A 17,464-nucleotide genomic window follows, 5' to 3' on the forward strand; every position below is an offset into this window, starting at 1 on the left:
AAAACTCCTTGTGTTCAGTTGTTAGCTGAACAGGCCACTTTTTTCACTGAACACTATCATGCTTGAAAGAATAGTTGATAAAACTATATAATTATTCATACACGGTACAGCACAGATTTCCTCAAAAATGGATTAAGTGATCCTGTATTTAAAATAACTATTTTTAATATTTGTTACCAATGACAAAGTTTGAACTTTTAAGTGAAAGTTGGAATTCTGGAAAATATATACCATGTCTATAAGCTCAAGAGCTTCCCAGTACTTAAAAGACTTCTTTGACAAGATAGGTTGCAATATTAACAACTACACTTTTTGATATTTTACAATAAAATGTTCCAACATTTCAAAGAGCTGTATAACTCAATGAACTGATATTTTACAAATAATCAATGCATTCTGTTATAAAACCATGAGTGGGTAAAAGATTCAAAGTGCAAGACAGATCTATGTAATAGTACTAACAATTCATTAATATGGCTTCAGTTTTCACTGCAATTAATCTTTAAGAAATTACTATTTGTTGAATTTTGGGCTAGTACCAAAGAATATCCAAAATTATATGGAAATAGTCCTTCCTTTTACTATGTGAGGCCAAATTTTCTTCATGTACCAAGAATTAGCTATCTTTTTCTATAAAAGGCCAGAGAGTGAATATTTAAGGCTTTGTAGGCTTTAAGGTCGCTGTTGCAACCACTCAAATATGCTACTGTGGTCAAAAGAAGCCACAGGTAATTCATAAAGGGATAGGCTTGGCTGTGTTTCAATAAAATTTTATTTTTGGATGCTGAAACTTGAATTTCATATATTTTCATGTGTGATAAATTTATTCTTTTTTGAAAAAAGAAACCACTCTTTGCTTGTGGGTTATACAAAAACAGTAAACTGGCTCTGGTCTCAGGGCTTAAGTGTGCCAACTCCTGCTATACTTCAAAATAAAACACTCATCAGACTGAATGTAGAATGCAGACAGATGAGATCTAAGTTGTCTTCTATTAAACCAAATATTAAAGAGATTTGCAAAATTGTAAAACAATGCCACCCTTTTTGCAATACAGTTATTTTCCTTAAAATATCTATGCTAATATATAAGGAGTCTATTTTTATTTCAAAATAAAGAAGTATCTTTTTAAGTGTATCACTTTTAATTCCTAATAAAGTTACTATTGATAGATCTAATCTACAAAAACAGAGCTTTTCTGAGGGTCCACAAATTTTTTTAAGAATATAAAGGGATCCTAAGACAAAAAATTTTGAAAAAAATCACTGTCTTAGAAAACTCAAAAATTATCTCTGGAATAAATTAGCAAAATTGCCCATTGGTTCTTTCTTAATTTCATACATAGAACAAATGGCAGTAGAAAAAGAGCAAATTACCTATGTTCTAGAAACTAACAGTCATGAGTTGGAGGGAGGCATTAAGTGTATAAATTAACTGCACCTCCTCCAACTTGGCTCCTTACAAATACTCCAACAAAGGGCTTCACGCCCATCCACAGGGTTGGTTAAGTCTTTAAGACTGTATTCTTACGGAGGCAGGGGTGTAGTTTTACTCTTACCTGAGGCAGTGTTCCAACCTAGCCTCCTGCTGGAACACTGTGTCAACCCTGCCTCCCTCCTGAGGGTTCTGCTCTGCCCCTGACATCATCAGAGCATCAGGGCTGAAAAAGAAGAGCATGAGCCTAAATTATTTGTTAAAGTCAACCCCAAAAGGGCTTTTATGCAGAAAGTATTCCCATGTATAAAAAGTTTGTCTGGAAAACACAACCTAGTATGATCATACTGATGTACTATCAACCTACACTGAAAAGTTAGTAATAATATTAAAAATACAAGCCTTATTTTCAGGCTAGCACTAGCAAATAAACAGTCAGTAGTTTTCATCCTTCGAGCCTCCATAGACTCTTAGAAGTTCCCCAGATTCAATTCAGTTCAGTTTACCTCCTGAACAAGCTTTCATGAAGAGCTTCAGTTTTATTCTAGGTTTATAACCTACCTAATCCAAATTTATCTTATTTTCCTAGTATTACACTCAATATACTAAAAAACTATTTCAAAAATGACTGCCAGATATTATTAATCTTTTAGAAATATATATACACTACCTGAAATCTTATGGTTTAAAACTTATTTTCAAGTAGCAAAACAAATCCAAGAAGAATTCTTCAGTCATGAAGGTTCAAGGTTCTAAGTTCATTTAACAGTTTCATCTAAGCAAAAGTAACTATATATTTTATTTTAGGTGTAAATATTATCTGTATAATAAAAAATTTTAATTTAAAAATGCAGATTTCAATAAATTTTGAGTTTTCAAAAACAAACCTTATTAAATAGTACTTTTCTCATTCATATTTTTAAAAGACAGAGGCAAGAAATGCATATGCAGAAAGAAATTAAGGACTCAGTTTAAGATATGCTTTGCCTTGAATGATATTACATGGATCTAAAAACTAAGCTCTAGTTCCAAAATTAGTTCCACTTCTCCCTAATACTCCACAAATGGAAACCTACTCAGTAAGCAGATCTTAAGAAGGACTCAATTTTGAATTAAACCTAAGATTTTTACTTCTAAAATTGAAGTAAAAACATGTCCAACAAGGTTTGAAAAGAATAAAACATTTACCCCAAATTCTAACTAACTGCACTTGTCTCTTGCTCTCTTTTTTTTTTTTTGTTGCAGTATTGATCAATATTTTATAGCAAATACTGTTTTGACTGAGCTATTATACTTCAAAGAAAACTACCTACAGATACACGGGAGATTTCCATTGTCTAAGGATACCTAAAAATGGGAAAAGCCCATTTAAAGCTAATCCAATTAAAATAAGGACTCAAGTTTCATAAACAGAAAAAAACCAACTAAACTGGGGCTTTATCTTTAAGACTAACATAGAAAATGAGTATAAAGAGTGAAAGATGTTAAAAATTTGGGGTGAAATTTGGTGGCACAATTAATAAAAGCAAGAATTCAGTAGTGTGCATTGTTACTGAGGGCTTATAAGTAAATACAGTAAACAAAGATACAGTATTGTGCAAGGAGATGAGGCTCCCATTTATTTCCATGGAGCTCTCATCCTAACAGAGCAAGACAGACATCCTTCACTTCATTTTGATTTTCACAACACAATCATCAAGATAAAATCTCATTTCTGCAAAACTAATTAAGGGTATCATTAAATATTCCCAAGACTCTTATTACATCTACTGTATTTAAACCATAATCTTGTAAAGCCCATAGTGTCATTCTTGCAGAGATTTTCTCCTTTACGTATGAGCTAGCCTTGTTTGTCACTTTTCTGAGACAAACAGAAAAGTGTTTGTCAATTTCTGCCAGGAATTTGAGGCGGCTAAGTATTTTTTCCAATTTCATTAAGTGGTGCCCCTTTGCCAGTATTTGCAGTTGTTCTGATTCATCAATTCCAATACCCCACTATCTGAAAAGAATGACACCATTAAGAATGTATACAGATATGGGGTGGGGTGTGCTTGAGAACGAATTCCTTAGGTGTAGTGGTAATGATGAATATTGTGCCTATTTTCATTATTTTTATCTTTGCAACTAAAGGCACCTGGAGAGCAAATTTTCCAAAACAAAAGATTCAACTTTCTTTGTATAAAACAAAGATATGTGTTGTTGTTGTTTTTTTCCCAGCACCATTTTAAAGGTAAAGCCAGGAAATTATCTGAAAATTCCATCAATATGAAGCTGGTTGAATGAAGGAACATTCATATGTATGACAAAGAATGTGACAGCTCTACATGTAATAAAGTACAGAGATGTCCAACATTATCAGAAAAAAATTCACGCATGTATAGTGTGATTGCACTTGTATAAAAACAGCTGCATGTGTTATTTCTGTAGGCTTTTATATGTTAAATTTTCTGGGTGAAAAAAACTTAACATTAATCAACCTAGTCTCAAGTATGGCTTTTTGGCAAATTACTCATAAATAAAAAGTCTCTGGCTTTAAAAACATTCATGTTAAGTACCACTAGGAGCTTGGAGACCTATGCTATGTATCATATTAACAACAATGAAATACACTCAAATTTACTGCTTAAAGAAGTGATTATGGAGGAGGACACAGAATAGTGAACAAATTCCTTTGCATCTTTGAGCATCTCAACCAGATACTACCAAGGTACTCATGTGAGCAGTGTGGCGTGAAGACAGGAAACAGTTTTAAAAAACAAGTGGTTCAGTCATTTGGACATTTCAAAAATGTGAACGCCTACTTGTATACTCAATTTGCACCCTGTTAGACACCATGAACAAGACAGATCTGGTTACTATCTGCCCAGGAACCTCTAAGCTAGTTTAAGAGCCTGATCAAATGATCATAAAATATATACATAAAATAGCAATTGTGCTAAAAAGATGATTCTTTGGAAACTGAGTCACGGAGTTTTAAGATAAATAGCAACTTAACATGCTTTCTTTTTTCTTTAAGATACAGTTGTGGTAGGGTAGCACTGTAACCTTAATCTTTTTTCAAGTGAGGTGTATAAATTGGGAGACTGGGAATCGACACATATATGCTACTATATATATAAAATAGGTTACTAATAAGAACCTACTGCACAGCATTGAATATTCATTGGAAGGACTAATGCTTAAGTTGAAGCTCCAATACTTTCAGGCACCTGGTACGAAGAGCCAACTCACTGGAAATGACCCTGAATCTGGGAAATATTGAGGGCAGGAGAAGAAGTGGGCGGTGGCAGAGGATGAGAGGATTAGACAGCATCACTGATTCAATGGACAGGCATTTGAGCCAACTGTGGGAGATAGTGAAGGACAGACGAGCCTAGTACGCTGCAGTCTGTGGGGTCACAGAGTCAGAAGTGACTTAGCAACTTAACAATAAGAACTGCATTGCCAAATTCAGAGACGTTCACTGTTAAATATTTTAATTCAGGTCCACACAAGTACTTCTACCTATGAGCCTTAGAGTTTTCTGGTTTATCTGGTATTTGTGCTTAGTCGCTCAGTCGTGTCTGACTCTTTGCGACCCCATGGACTGTAGCCCACCAGGCTCCTCTGTCCATGGAATTCTCTGGGCAAGAATACTGGAGTGAGTTGCCATGCCCTTCTCCAGGGGATCTTTCCAAACCAGGTCTCCCACATTGCAGGCAGATTCTTTACCATCTGAGCCACCAGAGAAGCCATTTGATATTTAATCCTATAAATCTGTCCAAATGACTTTGGATAAAATACATATTTATCTCACCTACGTTTGCACGCCTACAAGCAACTGTAACTTGTCATCATTGTTCATCATCTACCTTTCTATAAGAGTTATTTAAATTATAAATACAGAATACTTGTGGAGCTAATGGCTCAGTGGTGAAGAATCTGCCTGCCAATGCAGGAGACTTAGGGGTTCAATCCCTGGGTCAGGAAGATCCTCTGGAGTAGGAAATGGGAATCCATTCCAGTGTCCTTGCCTGAGAAAGTCCATGGAGAGAGGAGCCTGGCAGAGTCCAGTCCATGGGGTTGCAAAAGAGTTAGATATGACTTAGCAACTAAACAAAATAACAAAACATCATAAACTTATGACAACAAATGATTTTATTTTCAAAGATATAAATGTTAAGAAAAATATTTTACTTAAAAAATGGCACATATTTAGCATAATAATGCAGAGTACATCATGAGAAACGCTGGGCTAGAAGAAGCACAAGCTGGAATCAAGATTGCCAGGAGAAATATCAGTAACCTCAGATATGCAGATGACACCACCCTTATGGCAGAAAGCGAAGAACTAAAGAGTCTCTTGATGAAAGTGAAAGAGGAGAGTGAAAAAGTTGGCTTAAAGCTCAACGTTCAGAAAACGAAGATCATGGCATCCAGTCCCATCACTTCATGGGAAACAGATGGGGAAACAGTGGAAACAGTGGCTGACTTTATTTTTCTGGGCTCCAAAATCACTGCAGATGGTTGATTGCAGCCATGAAATTAAAAGACGCTTACTCCTTGGAAGGAACATTATGACCAACCTAGACAGCATATTAAAAAGCAGAGACATTACTCTGTCAACAAAGGTCCGTCTCATCAAGGCTGTGGTTTTTCCAGTAATCATGTATGGATGTGAGAGTTGGAGTATAAAGAAAGCTGAACGCCGAAGAATTGATGCTTTTGAACTATGGTTGGAGAAGACTCTTGAGAGCCCCTTGGACTGCAAGGAGATCCAACCAGTCCATCAGTCCTGGGTGTTCATTGGAAGGAGTGATGTTGAAACTGCAATACTTTGGCCATTTGATGTGAAGAGCTGACTCATTTGAAAAAACCCTGATGCTGGGAAAGATTGAGGGCAGGAGGAGAAGGGGACAACAGAGAATGAGATGGTTGGATGGCATCACTGACTCAATGGACATGGGTTTGGGTGGACTCTGGGAGTCGGTGATGAACAGGGAGGCCTGGCGTGCTGCAGTTCATGGGGTCGCAAAGAGTCAGACATGACTGAGCGACTGAACTGAACTGAACTCAATAACTATTTACTGAGCTACTTAGTGCTTGCTTGCAAAGTGCAAGGTCCTGAGGATACTAAAAATGAATATGGTCATTTCCAGTTTTTTAAGGTGCTCAGAATGTTGTAGCAGAAAGAAGGGAACAAAAGAACAGGATTCAGCATAATGTGTGCCGAAAGTAACAGCAACATAGGATACGCTTCGAAAGATCAGAGAAGACAGAAACCACCTATGCCTGTAAGTCACAAAGACTCCACAGAAGGGATATTTATGATAAGTTCTCAGGTCAGCCAAAAGAAAGTATTTAGGTATTTCTCCTTTAATTGGGAACTTCTAAAAACATAGCTATTTTAAAATGGTTTTTAAATATATTGATTGCATCACAGTGTCACACAACAATTCCTATATTTCAAGGGACTTTGTGTCATATAAATCTCAGGCTTACAATAGGTAAGAGAAAAAAGATTAAATGGTTCTCCCCACCTCCAAACAGAACTCCAAATTTATCATTTATAAGTAGGCAAAGCAGATTTTAATCTAATATTGTGTGGTCAAAACATTTACAATAAATGTGATTGGAAAACCATATAATATTTATTAGAATTGGAAAAAACTGAGTCTTTGACACTTTTAAAATTATAGTTAGAGCAATAGTGTATAGATACATGCAGGCAAAAAACCAGAGTGTCTCTGTGCTAAATAAATCCAGCAGACGTAAAAAGACAAATGCCCAGGAAAGAACTTCTTGAATCATCAGTCTTAAAACTCCATCAGATCAACATGACAAAGAATAAGATTTTATTTAAATTAAAGAAAGAAAAAAAAGACTCCACTGCCAAAACGTGAAAGCCAGATTTCACCTATCTGAATCCAACAGTTAATAAGACCACAGAAGTCTCCAGAAAATGACATACAACAGAATAAGTCTGACTTATTTCTTGTTAGCACACTACCAGTTTTTACAAAATTAAAGTCATAGAAAATCTCTACATACAAGGTTCAATTTATAAATCAATGATACAGCAAGTCTGTAGCTACCACAACTGTTTCCCTTTTGGCTTACTTAACAAACACGCTAAACAAAGAAGTAGTTTTTATCTATTTCTTAATTAGGCTAAAGCTGAAGCTCCAGTACTTCGGACACCTCATGTGAAGAGTTGACTCATTGGAAAAGACTCTGATGCTGGGAGGGATTGGGGGCAGGAGGAGAAGGGGACGACCCAGGATGAGATGGCTGGATGGCATCACGGACTCGATGGACGTGAGTCTGAGTGAACTCTGGGAGATGGTGATGGACAGGGAGGCCTGGCGTGCTGCGATTCATGGGGTCGCAAAGAGTCGGACACGACTGAGCGACTGAACTGAACTGAAAGCAAAGTTATCTAACAAAAACACTTAGCTTTCAGCTAAAGTTAGAGGGTGAAGTGAAATCGCTCAGTCGTGTCCAACTCTTTGCGACCCCATGGACTGTAGCCTACCAGGCTCCTCTGTCCATGAGATTTTCCAGGCAATAGTACTGGAGTGGATTGCCATATCCTTCTCCAGGGGATCTTCCCGACCCAGGGATCGAACTTGGGTCTCCCACATTGTAGACAGTCACTTTACCATCTGAGCCACCAGGGAAGTGAGCAGTTAGAGGGTAACTGATACCAAGTAACTACCTGAAATGATCAGGAAAATCCTGGGATTCTCACAGCACAGTGTTTGTAAAAAACTGAAACCAAGAGTAAATTATTTAATCAACCTATTGGTTGGTAATAAGTTAGGATACAATTCAGTCTTAAAATAGGTAAAATTCATATTTCAGGTGGAGAAACAGATGAAAAAACAGAGTAAATGGTTAGAACTTGCCCAAGGTCAGAGAGTAATTAACAAACTAGAAGCACACTCAGGTTCTTAACTCCCAGGAGACTTGTTCTCTTCTGGACAGTAATGACGTGTATGTGGTTCCTTCCATATAATTTAGAAAAAGAAGTCAGATCATTTCATTTTTGAGTTAAATAGAAGTTGCCCTTTTAAGAGCCAAATTCTGTTCTATCTTCTTAAAACTATAAAATTCCTTCCAACATAATACACAAAAGAGAATTTAGATTTAAAAAATTTGAAAACAGTAATTTAGTTTTAATTAAACTTATTAAGAATTTAGCATTAATTTCCTCTTATTCATTCAGAATGCAAGAAAAATGTATTCTATTCCTGTTTCCTTTTAAAGAAAGCTACCAGTCAATATGAGCCCTTATGAAAACTTTCTGGTAAACATTTTTTAAAAGCATTATCTATAATCAAATACAAATTTTCCAGACTTCTTCAGAGTCTGAAGAAAAGAAGTGGGCTTTTTAAAGGAAATGCTTTCAGATTGCAAATATCTAATGATAAGTCAGGCATTCCCTTCAACAAATCAAGATGCATTAAATGAAAAAATGCTGATAATGAAGACTGGCTACTTTACCCACTTCAGATAATTTATAATACAGTTAAATGCCACAAAATAACAAGACACTGTGAAATGCTCTTCCGAGCTTCACAATTCATAAGTGTTAAGTCAAACAGTAGCATACACAGTGGCATATATTCTTTATCCTTTTTTATTTCAAGTTTACTAAATAAGTGAAACCATTATTCCAGGTTTAGCCCATACAGTCTATTCTGATGGCAAATCTATGTACTTCTGATGAAATGTCCAAGCTCTTAACCTAAGTTATAACATCTTGATTCTGCTTTAAGAATCAAGTGTTATATTTATGAAGATATGCAGTCAGGTCTCTTCAGCTCCTGATCTTACCTGCTGAATCTTCCAAATCAATCAGTTTGGGCATTAAGCTTTCAGGGAGTTTTTCCGGTAAGTCATAGCCATTCTTCCTAGCAACTACCAGATGAAAAGCAGCACAAAACTCATCCAGTGTCAAGGCTCCATCTTTATCAAAGTCTGAGAGTTCCCTAGAATAAAAACTTATTATTAATATAATCATATTCTGCTTTGGCTCTTTTAGGTTTCAAAAAGAAGCAAGAGAAATTATTTCCCAGAAAATAGCAATTAAGAATTTAAAAAATTCCACAGATGGAAGGACATGTAATAAAACAAGTATGTGCATGCTAAGTCACTTTAGTCATGTCCGACTCTGTGACCCCAGACTATATAGCCTGCCAGGCTCCTCTGCCCATGGGATTCTCCAGGCAAGAATACTGGAGTGTGTTGCCATGCCCTTCTCCAGAGGATCTTCCCTACCCAGGGATTGAACCTGGGTCTCTTATGTCTCCTGCATTGGCAGGTGGGTTCTTACCACTAGTGCCACCTGGGAAGCCCAAAACAAATATAGCAAACTGTTAATTGTAGGCAGTGGGCATATGGGTGTTCAAGGCACAGTTCTTTACACTTTTCTGTATACTTTAAATTCTCATAATAAAATGCTGAAAAAATAGTCCCAATAAATAAAGTCACCAAAAGATGACCTTTAACACACTTGCTATTTCTAGTAAAAGGTTTTAGTTAAACCCTGGCTTACTTAATTAGTCACTGAAATTTTTAAAAATTGTCTTTATTGTTATCAAATTTCTACATGTATGCATTTTAAAGCATCTAACAGAATTACAAGTCCTGATACATTGAAACAGCAGCCCCACCCTGGTGTTCATTTCCTGGTTGCAGAAGCAATCATTTTTAAACTTATTACCTTAAATTACATAAATGTTAACAGCATGCATATCTTGTCAGTTCTTGGTTTTAGGCGTTATCTAGCTGCTTCCTACCATAGTATCCTATGTGTCTAAAGATGCTACTAACAAAGTAATTTAGAATATAAATAAATACATTGACATAAAGTAGAAATAACACGTATTTATCTGATAATTGCTTTAAAAAAGTAATTTGTGATTGCAATATGTGTTCTAATGGCTAATTTCAACTACACACCAGCTATCCTGAGTCTCAGTCTAAATTTAAATGGGAGCTAAGCATGTTCTTGAGATCATGCCTTGGTATAGGACTTACTAACCTTGTTAAAAACCAAATGGGATAGACATAACCATGTATGAGCAAACCAGCTTTTATGCCACACATTATTCTTTCAACAAGAAACAGCTGATACAGCTTAAAAACTTTTAGCACACTTTAAAGAACTACTGCAGAGTAATCACTTAGTTCCTTTCTAAAGAGAGAGAGAAACTGGATATTATGAGGCAATACTGAGTTCTTTGAGAACATTCTTGAAAAGGTTACTCTCATAGTTTATTTTTAAGTTCAAAAATCTACCCACTGTAAACTCGTTTGAAACAACCCACATTACCCAACTAATGATATACCATACTTACCAAATATGAGAAAGTTCAAGAATAGGAAGTTTTGATTTTGTAAAAAACTCTTTAGCTGCAGATCCTGAAATATTAAAACAGTGTTGTTTAGTGTTATTCTGAACTTACAGCTCCAAGAATAAAATGTGAGGTAAGAGTCTTAAGACTTCCGCCACTGAGAAAAAGGTAACCTTAACGTGTACATGTCATATTTTTGGTTTCCAGTGACTATAAACTTTTTAGACAATTTGAGAATTAATTTATCCTTTATCATCACTGACGAATGAAACCATATCTTTGAGATTATGAAACTGAGACCGTCCTATCCCATTTAGAAGAACTTCTGTTTTTAACAACTCACCTGGAATAAATCCGTTTAGATCAGGCTGAATGGTTTTAAACTGATTTACATAATACTGTCTTTGTTCATCTGTTATTTTCCAAGGATCGTCATAACTACTGGATTGCCTACGAATTTCATTGGCAGTTGTAGCTGAGGCTACAGTTCGTACTGTTGTCTGGTCCTGTAATGAAACATTTTTTCCTCAGTACAGTATCTATCTATATGCCTATATGGACCAAGATCGTTAAGTTACTTATCTTTGAAAGTAAAACTTACTTTTTGTGGATGTTTAAAAATAAGTCTTAACAAACTCATCAACAAACCACATATTTGTTATATAGGTTATTAAACATTTTTGCACAAAGATTACATAAATGTGTAGAATGATAGCAATATGTAAGCAACAGAAAGCTATGTAAAAGGTGCTAAGAAAGCCAAGCAAATACATTCCTAGATGCAGAAACCTTTCAAAACTTCACTATGGGATTAGCAAGAAAATCAGCCAAAACTTTCAATAAAACATTCCAATGAAAACAGACTTGAAGAAAAGGCACAAAGTTCTTTTTTGTTTTAATAAAAGAGTCAACTTGCATTTATAAAATGTGCAACAGCAAAATATAAAAACAATGACAGCAGCAATACTCTTAATGAAGCAAATAAAAATGCAATACCAATAAAATGTCACACCTGGACAGAAGCAGGATGCATGGTTAAAAGAGTACTGGTTGGTGGAGTATCAGCAAAACTGACCCAATTTTCTTGAGGTGGAGGTGGAGAATGTCCTGACCACACTGCATCACCAGCAGAAGAACCTAAAAACAGAATGGGTAAACATGCTGACTCACTTTTGGAAGAAAAAATAAAGTTACCAGGTTTTTAATGATAACAAATCACCACACATATGAACAAGTTTTCTTTTAAAAAGCTAATTCTGAGGAATATTAACAACTTCCAAAATGGAATCTTATCTGCCAATTTAAAATTGTACCTCATTTGGCATAATAACCAGTTTACTGTTATAATAAGCAATACAGCAGCAGAATCATTTTTATAACAAAGTATACTTCCCTTCACTAATATAATATATATACCTGGGAATATATCTCCGATATATCTCTTATACATTTTACCCTTCAGATAGAATCTGATACCTATAAACTTTTGTCTAAGCATCATATATGTAAGTAAATGCAATTACATTCAATTTACTTAGAAACTTTCACAGTTGGCTTTTGCTTCTATTTAAGGCACTTAATGAGTCTGAGTAAACTCCGGGAGTTGGTGGTGGACAGGGAGGCCTGGTATGCTACAGTCCATGGGGTTGCAAAGAGTCAGACACGACTGAGCGACTGAACTGAACTGAACTTATAAATTAAAAGCTGACTTAGAGGCAACTCTTAAAGGAACATTATCAAGTTTCCTTCCATTTACAATCCTTAATAAATGTTACTTTAAAAAATTTTCTAAATACCTGATTGTGCTTCACCAAAGGGAGACCAGAATGGCCCAGGTCCTGCAAGAGGCCTCTCGCTGCTTCCTCCACTGGGATGACGGTTGTGCTTCCTCCATGTGTGTGGAGAAGTTGGTGGAGACTGCTGTGGCGAGACTACTGGGGACACAGGTTCCTAGAAAGAACATCATTATTTGACAATTTAAATTTTAAGGTAACAATGTCATTACTCAGGCCGTCAATAAATGCTTTAGTGTAAGCATTCCCACAGTACATCAACTGACAGCATGTACATGTACATGATTACCTGCTGATCTACAGATGCACGAGGCTGGACAGGATCATGGCTTGTGGACCCTTTTTTCACTTGTCCCCTGCCAGGTGGTGGGGGGATTACACCAGAGTAAGACCCTTGATTTTCAGAATCTGAAGAATATGAGGCTGCATGACGAGATTCCTGTTCGTTTTTTGAAGCAACAAATCTTGGCAGAGGAAGGTCCTTTACTGTTAACCACAAAAATACTTATTACTTCAAAATGAAATAGGGTATACACATTAAAAACTGAAATAAGAGATGAATTTGCTATTAGAAAGAATTTTTGCAAAAACTAAGAAACAACAGACACAAAATGTTTATCGCCACAAAATTCAGATCATCTCCCTTAGGTTGTTTAGGGAAACTCTAATCTAGAAGGTAGTAGTAGCAGCAAACGGTCACTCTAAGGGGTTAAGCTGTATGAAATGTTCAGTGCATATCAGGCCTTTGTTTGTACTTTATCTCATAACCATATAAACCTTACAAAATCCCCATTTTATAGGTAAAAAAAGTGAGACTCTAAGATGCCAAGGTCACTGACAGTAACTGACTATTAGGATCAGGATCTGCAGCCAAGTCAGTCTGACCTTGAAGCCTAGACTGTTTCTACTCACACTGGTTCCCTAAAGGAAGATGTTAGAGCTCTAAACAAAACAAGAATATGTCACTAAGTTTGAAACTAGATTAATCTAGACATTTTCTTTGAAGAAATTATGAAAACATCTTACTGTCCACCTACCAAGGACACAGTACAAGGCGTTTAGTTATACCTCCCACTTTAGTCCAGCTATGACACTCCTACATGCAAATATTTTATATTCATTTTTAAACAGAGAGAAGGATAAAAGACTGAGAATGTCTCTGCACATTTCTAGACTAGAACAATGCAGTAGCAGCAGCATCTTTAGAAGAAAGTATACTTCCCTGCGCCATGATTATCTGCATTTCTCTTTAGAATCTCCACATTAGGGAGGGAAAATAGTAATGTTTATGCAGTATTTATATAAAGGAAATAAAAATTACCTAAAAAGAATGTAAACTCTCAATTCTAGAACAATGAAACGAGAGCTCCACATTGAAAACTTCTGGATGACTATTAAACAGAGGTGGTACTTAAAACTATTTTATAAAAATTCTAACATTACAGAAAACCTCAAGTTTTCTCTTCCCACCCCATTCCCTATGAAAACTAAAGAACTCTGCATTTTAAGAATGAAGAAGAATTTCTTAAGGATTTAATTCTTAAGAAATTAAGAATTTTCAACTACTTAGGCATCAATAAGCCTTCAAATAATAGAAAACCACATTATCCTAGGTCATACTTGTAGGGTAAGCAGATGTTTGCATTTGGGTTTTAGTCTGCCAATATTTTAACACTGTCTCTACCAATCAAAATTTTGGTTAACTAATACTTTCTAAATTTCAAATGGAACTTTCATAGTTTTTCCAAACGGGAAAACACTAAGTATAATGTTGTTTTATACTTAGTAGAAAAGAATATAAGGAAGGCATACATGAAGATAGTCACTACAACTCATCAGCTACCTTGATAAAATTATTCATCTAAATTCTAAGCATTTTTTAGTAAATTAAAGTTGCCATTTTAAGTTTTTATATTACCATAAAATATGTGTGAAGTACATAAATGCCATAACAGAGTTAAGGTAGACACATTTTTCTAATATTAACAAATGAAAAAAGCATGGCATGAATAAAGTCATGATACTTTAACTCAAGGTCGCAAATGCCACTGAAACATCAGAAAGACTCCACAGTTCTACTGACTTTACTTCACTTTTGATTAGAAGTTCATTTTCATTTCAGTTACTAATATATTCCATAGTTACCTGTATTTATACTTTCCACTCTTAAAGGGAAGCCAGACTGGGCAACAGCTACAAGTTTCAAAGCAATATAGAACTGACTTCTTCCAAAATAACCAAGTCTTGTTGCACCACAAAGCTCCATAATCTATAAAAGAAAAAAATGTTAATATCAAGAATTATGACAATAATTCTCCACATAAGCAGCTATCTGACCTCTGTAACTTTTCCAAAATGCATAGCTGACATATGGCATATTATTCTCAACTGACGACCAAACTCATCAAGTTTCAGTTTTAAATGTTTGAAAATAAAAAGGCACTGACCTTACAATAGGTTATCATTCTTACTTAGTAAAATTCATGTGATAAACGATTATATTTTATTAGAATAACTTTTTTCTTAAGAATCATATCTTTTAGAAACAAATGTACCATCTATTCTTCTTCATAAATACTGTGCATACAGTAGGGTCAAAAGTTTCTGCAACTAATAGATTATTACTCAGTCATTTAAGGTAAATCATAAAATGACATACTAAGTGGGAAAGGGCATGATCCATAATTTTGACCACATAAACACAAACTTTAAAACAACCAGATATATGAAGATTCTACCAGCAAGTCTGCTAGGTAAGATTGCAAATATGTGTTATTTCTCTTTACTTTCCAGATTATATTTAATGTGGTTATACTACTTTCTTTAAAACAACGATTTTTGTTTGCTTTTTTTTAAAAAAAAGCATGAAGCCTTTTAAGGATTGTTCTAGTCATTCAACAAATATGTCTTGACTGGCTACTACAAGCATCAAACTGTGCTCAGCCACTCAGTCTTGTGGGACTCTCTGGACTGTAGCCCACCGGGCACCTCTGTCCATGGGATTTTTCAGGCAAGAATACTGGAGTGGGTTGCCATTTCCTTCTCCAGGGGAATCCTCCCGACCCAGGGATCAAACCTATGTTTCCTGCACTGGAAGGCAGAATCTTTACTGCTGAGCTACTGGGGAAATGAGAATTTTAGGTTACAAAATTAAATTATAACCCCAAAAGGTGTATTAATATCTACTATACAGACATCTGGAGAAGGCAATGGCAACCCACTCCAGTACTCTTGCCTGGATAATCCCATGGATGGAGGAGCCTGGTAGGCTGCGGTCCGTGGGGTCGCTAAGAGTCGGACATGGCTGAAGTGACTTGGCAGATACAGACATCACAAAGTAACCCTAAAACAAGCACTAAGTAACCTTGTCTGAGCTTCTCAAAAATCCAAATTCTTGTACAAAGAGAGCATATTTAGTCTATTTGCTTTTTCCCAGCACATTCAAAGGAAGATTAAGGTACCTGAGATGTTGTGATACTAAGTCAGAAGTATTTAGTAGAATTGCAAAAAAGTACCTATCAATGGTTCAGCAATATATCACAATAACAATAACCATTTGTTTTCTTTCCCAAGGAATGAAGACAATTTCTGCTATGACTGATCATCATGGGAGGAAGTTCCTGTTTCTGCCACTAAGGGGCATCACTTCTGTGTAAATTTAAAAGGGCAAGGAGGATAAAGAGGCAGGTTTGCATTACGAGAACTATGGGGAAAAGGAGGGTGAGAGTCAGGAATGGAAGAGCACACAGCCGTGCAGGGTGTGAAGGCACTGTGTTATGGTTATTATGCCACTTGGAACCCCCTCAGGGATCATTATACATCTCAGATACTTTTATTTATAACCCAAAGCATCTAAAATATACCAGGTAAGAGCCAGATAAAGGGAAGACCTAAAAGGAGATCACGTGTAGTTTGTTTATCCCTATTACACCTGTTTCAGGTGCCTGTGGGACTTTCAGGGGGAGATATCCCGGGAACAGAACAAAGAGGTAGAGTTCAGAAGGGAGTACATTGAGGAGATATGCTCCATACCTGGGAAGCAGACAGGAGGTCATGACTGAAGCTGGGGGACCAATAAATAAGACTGCCAGCAAGCCCAGAGTGACAAAAGGAAACCTAACAGGCAGGTATAAAAAGGAGCTTATGAAAGAGAAAGTGGGAAAAAATACCAGCAGAAAGTGGGAAACCAAAGGGGACAAGGCTTTGGAAGGTGCGAGCAAGCTTTAAAGGAAATAATCATTGCACATACAGATTTACATACAAGGTGTTATGAGAAGCAACCTAAACTCACAAGAATATATAAAATTAATTATGGAACAGCCATATGAGAAAAGTATGTAGCCTTTAAAATTCACTTATAGGATTAATGTTATGAAAGCAAAAAGCAGAACACAAAGCAGTATATACATAAGCATAACCCAATTCTATTCTAATACATACATAAAAATGGTAGTGAACATGCCAGCATATATTTCTGGGTGCTGAGATTAAGGAATATTTCTATATTTATATACATGAGGCTGTATTTACTCCAAAAACATATAATATTATTTAATCAGAAAATTGATAAATAATTTCTAAAAAGGAGCAGCAGTAGAACCGCCAAAAAGGGGGGGAAATATACTCTATGTTTTGCAATTATGTTTTGTTACTTGAGCAGTTACAGGGATGCGGTAGGGTAAAATCCAGTTAGCAATGGGTTAGGGAATAAACAGGAGGAATTTAAGTGGAAAGAGAAGTACAAAACAGGTTAAGATATTTGGCTTTAAAGAAAGAAAGTTTAGAAGGGTACTTTTGCTTCTCTTAAGTCTCAGAGCTAGTTCAGCAGAAGAGACACTAGAAATCAGGTCTTTTGATTCCAAACCCAAAGTTCTTCCCAGGATGTAAGGGTGAAGTGG

At 35.9% G+C, this 17,464-nt stretch overlaps 1 protein-coding gene across 9 annotated transcripts in view; it reads right to left on the reverse strand.

Moving 5' to 3' along the window:
* Window positions 1-17,464, reverse strand: part of REPS1 (RALBP1 associated Eps domain containing 1) — an 89,294-nt gene that overhangs the window by 33,432 nt on the left and 38,398 nt on the right. For 7 of the 9 annotated variants that reach the window (XM_012182987.4, XM_004011379.5, XM_060419290.1 and 4 more), the window contains exons 2-8: window positions 14,712-14,835; window positions 12,856-13,052; window positions 12,570-12,723; window positions 11,786-11,910; window positions 11,117-11,279; window positions 10,777-10,840; window positions 9,251-9,405 (exon numbers count right to left, since the gene is read on the reverse strand). In XM_012182987.4, coding sequence (XP_012038377.1) covers window positions 9,251-9,405; window positions 10,777-10,840; window positions 11,117-11,279; window positions 11,786-11,910; window positions 12,570-12,723; window positions 12,856-13,052; window positions 14,712-14,835 — 982 coding nt within the window. The remainder of the gene's footprint in view (window positions 1-9,250; window positions 9,406-10,776; window positions 10,841-11,116; window positions 11,280-11,785; window positions 11,911-12,569; window positions 12,724-12,855; window positions 13,053-14,711; window positions 14,836-17,464) is intronic. The other 2 variants (XM_027972498.2, XM_012182986.4) reach the window with 1 other exon arrangement.

Source organism: Ovis aries, chromosome 8 (assembly GCF_016772045.2).
Source record: "Ovis aries strain OAR_USU_Benz2616 breed Rambouillet chromosome 8, ARS-UI_Ramb_v3.0, whole genome shotgun sequence".
In the NCBI taxonomy this organism is placed as follows: domain Eukaryota; kingdom Metazoa; phylum Chordata; class Mammalia; order Artiodactyla; family Bovidae; genus Ovis; species Ovis aries.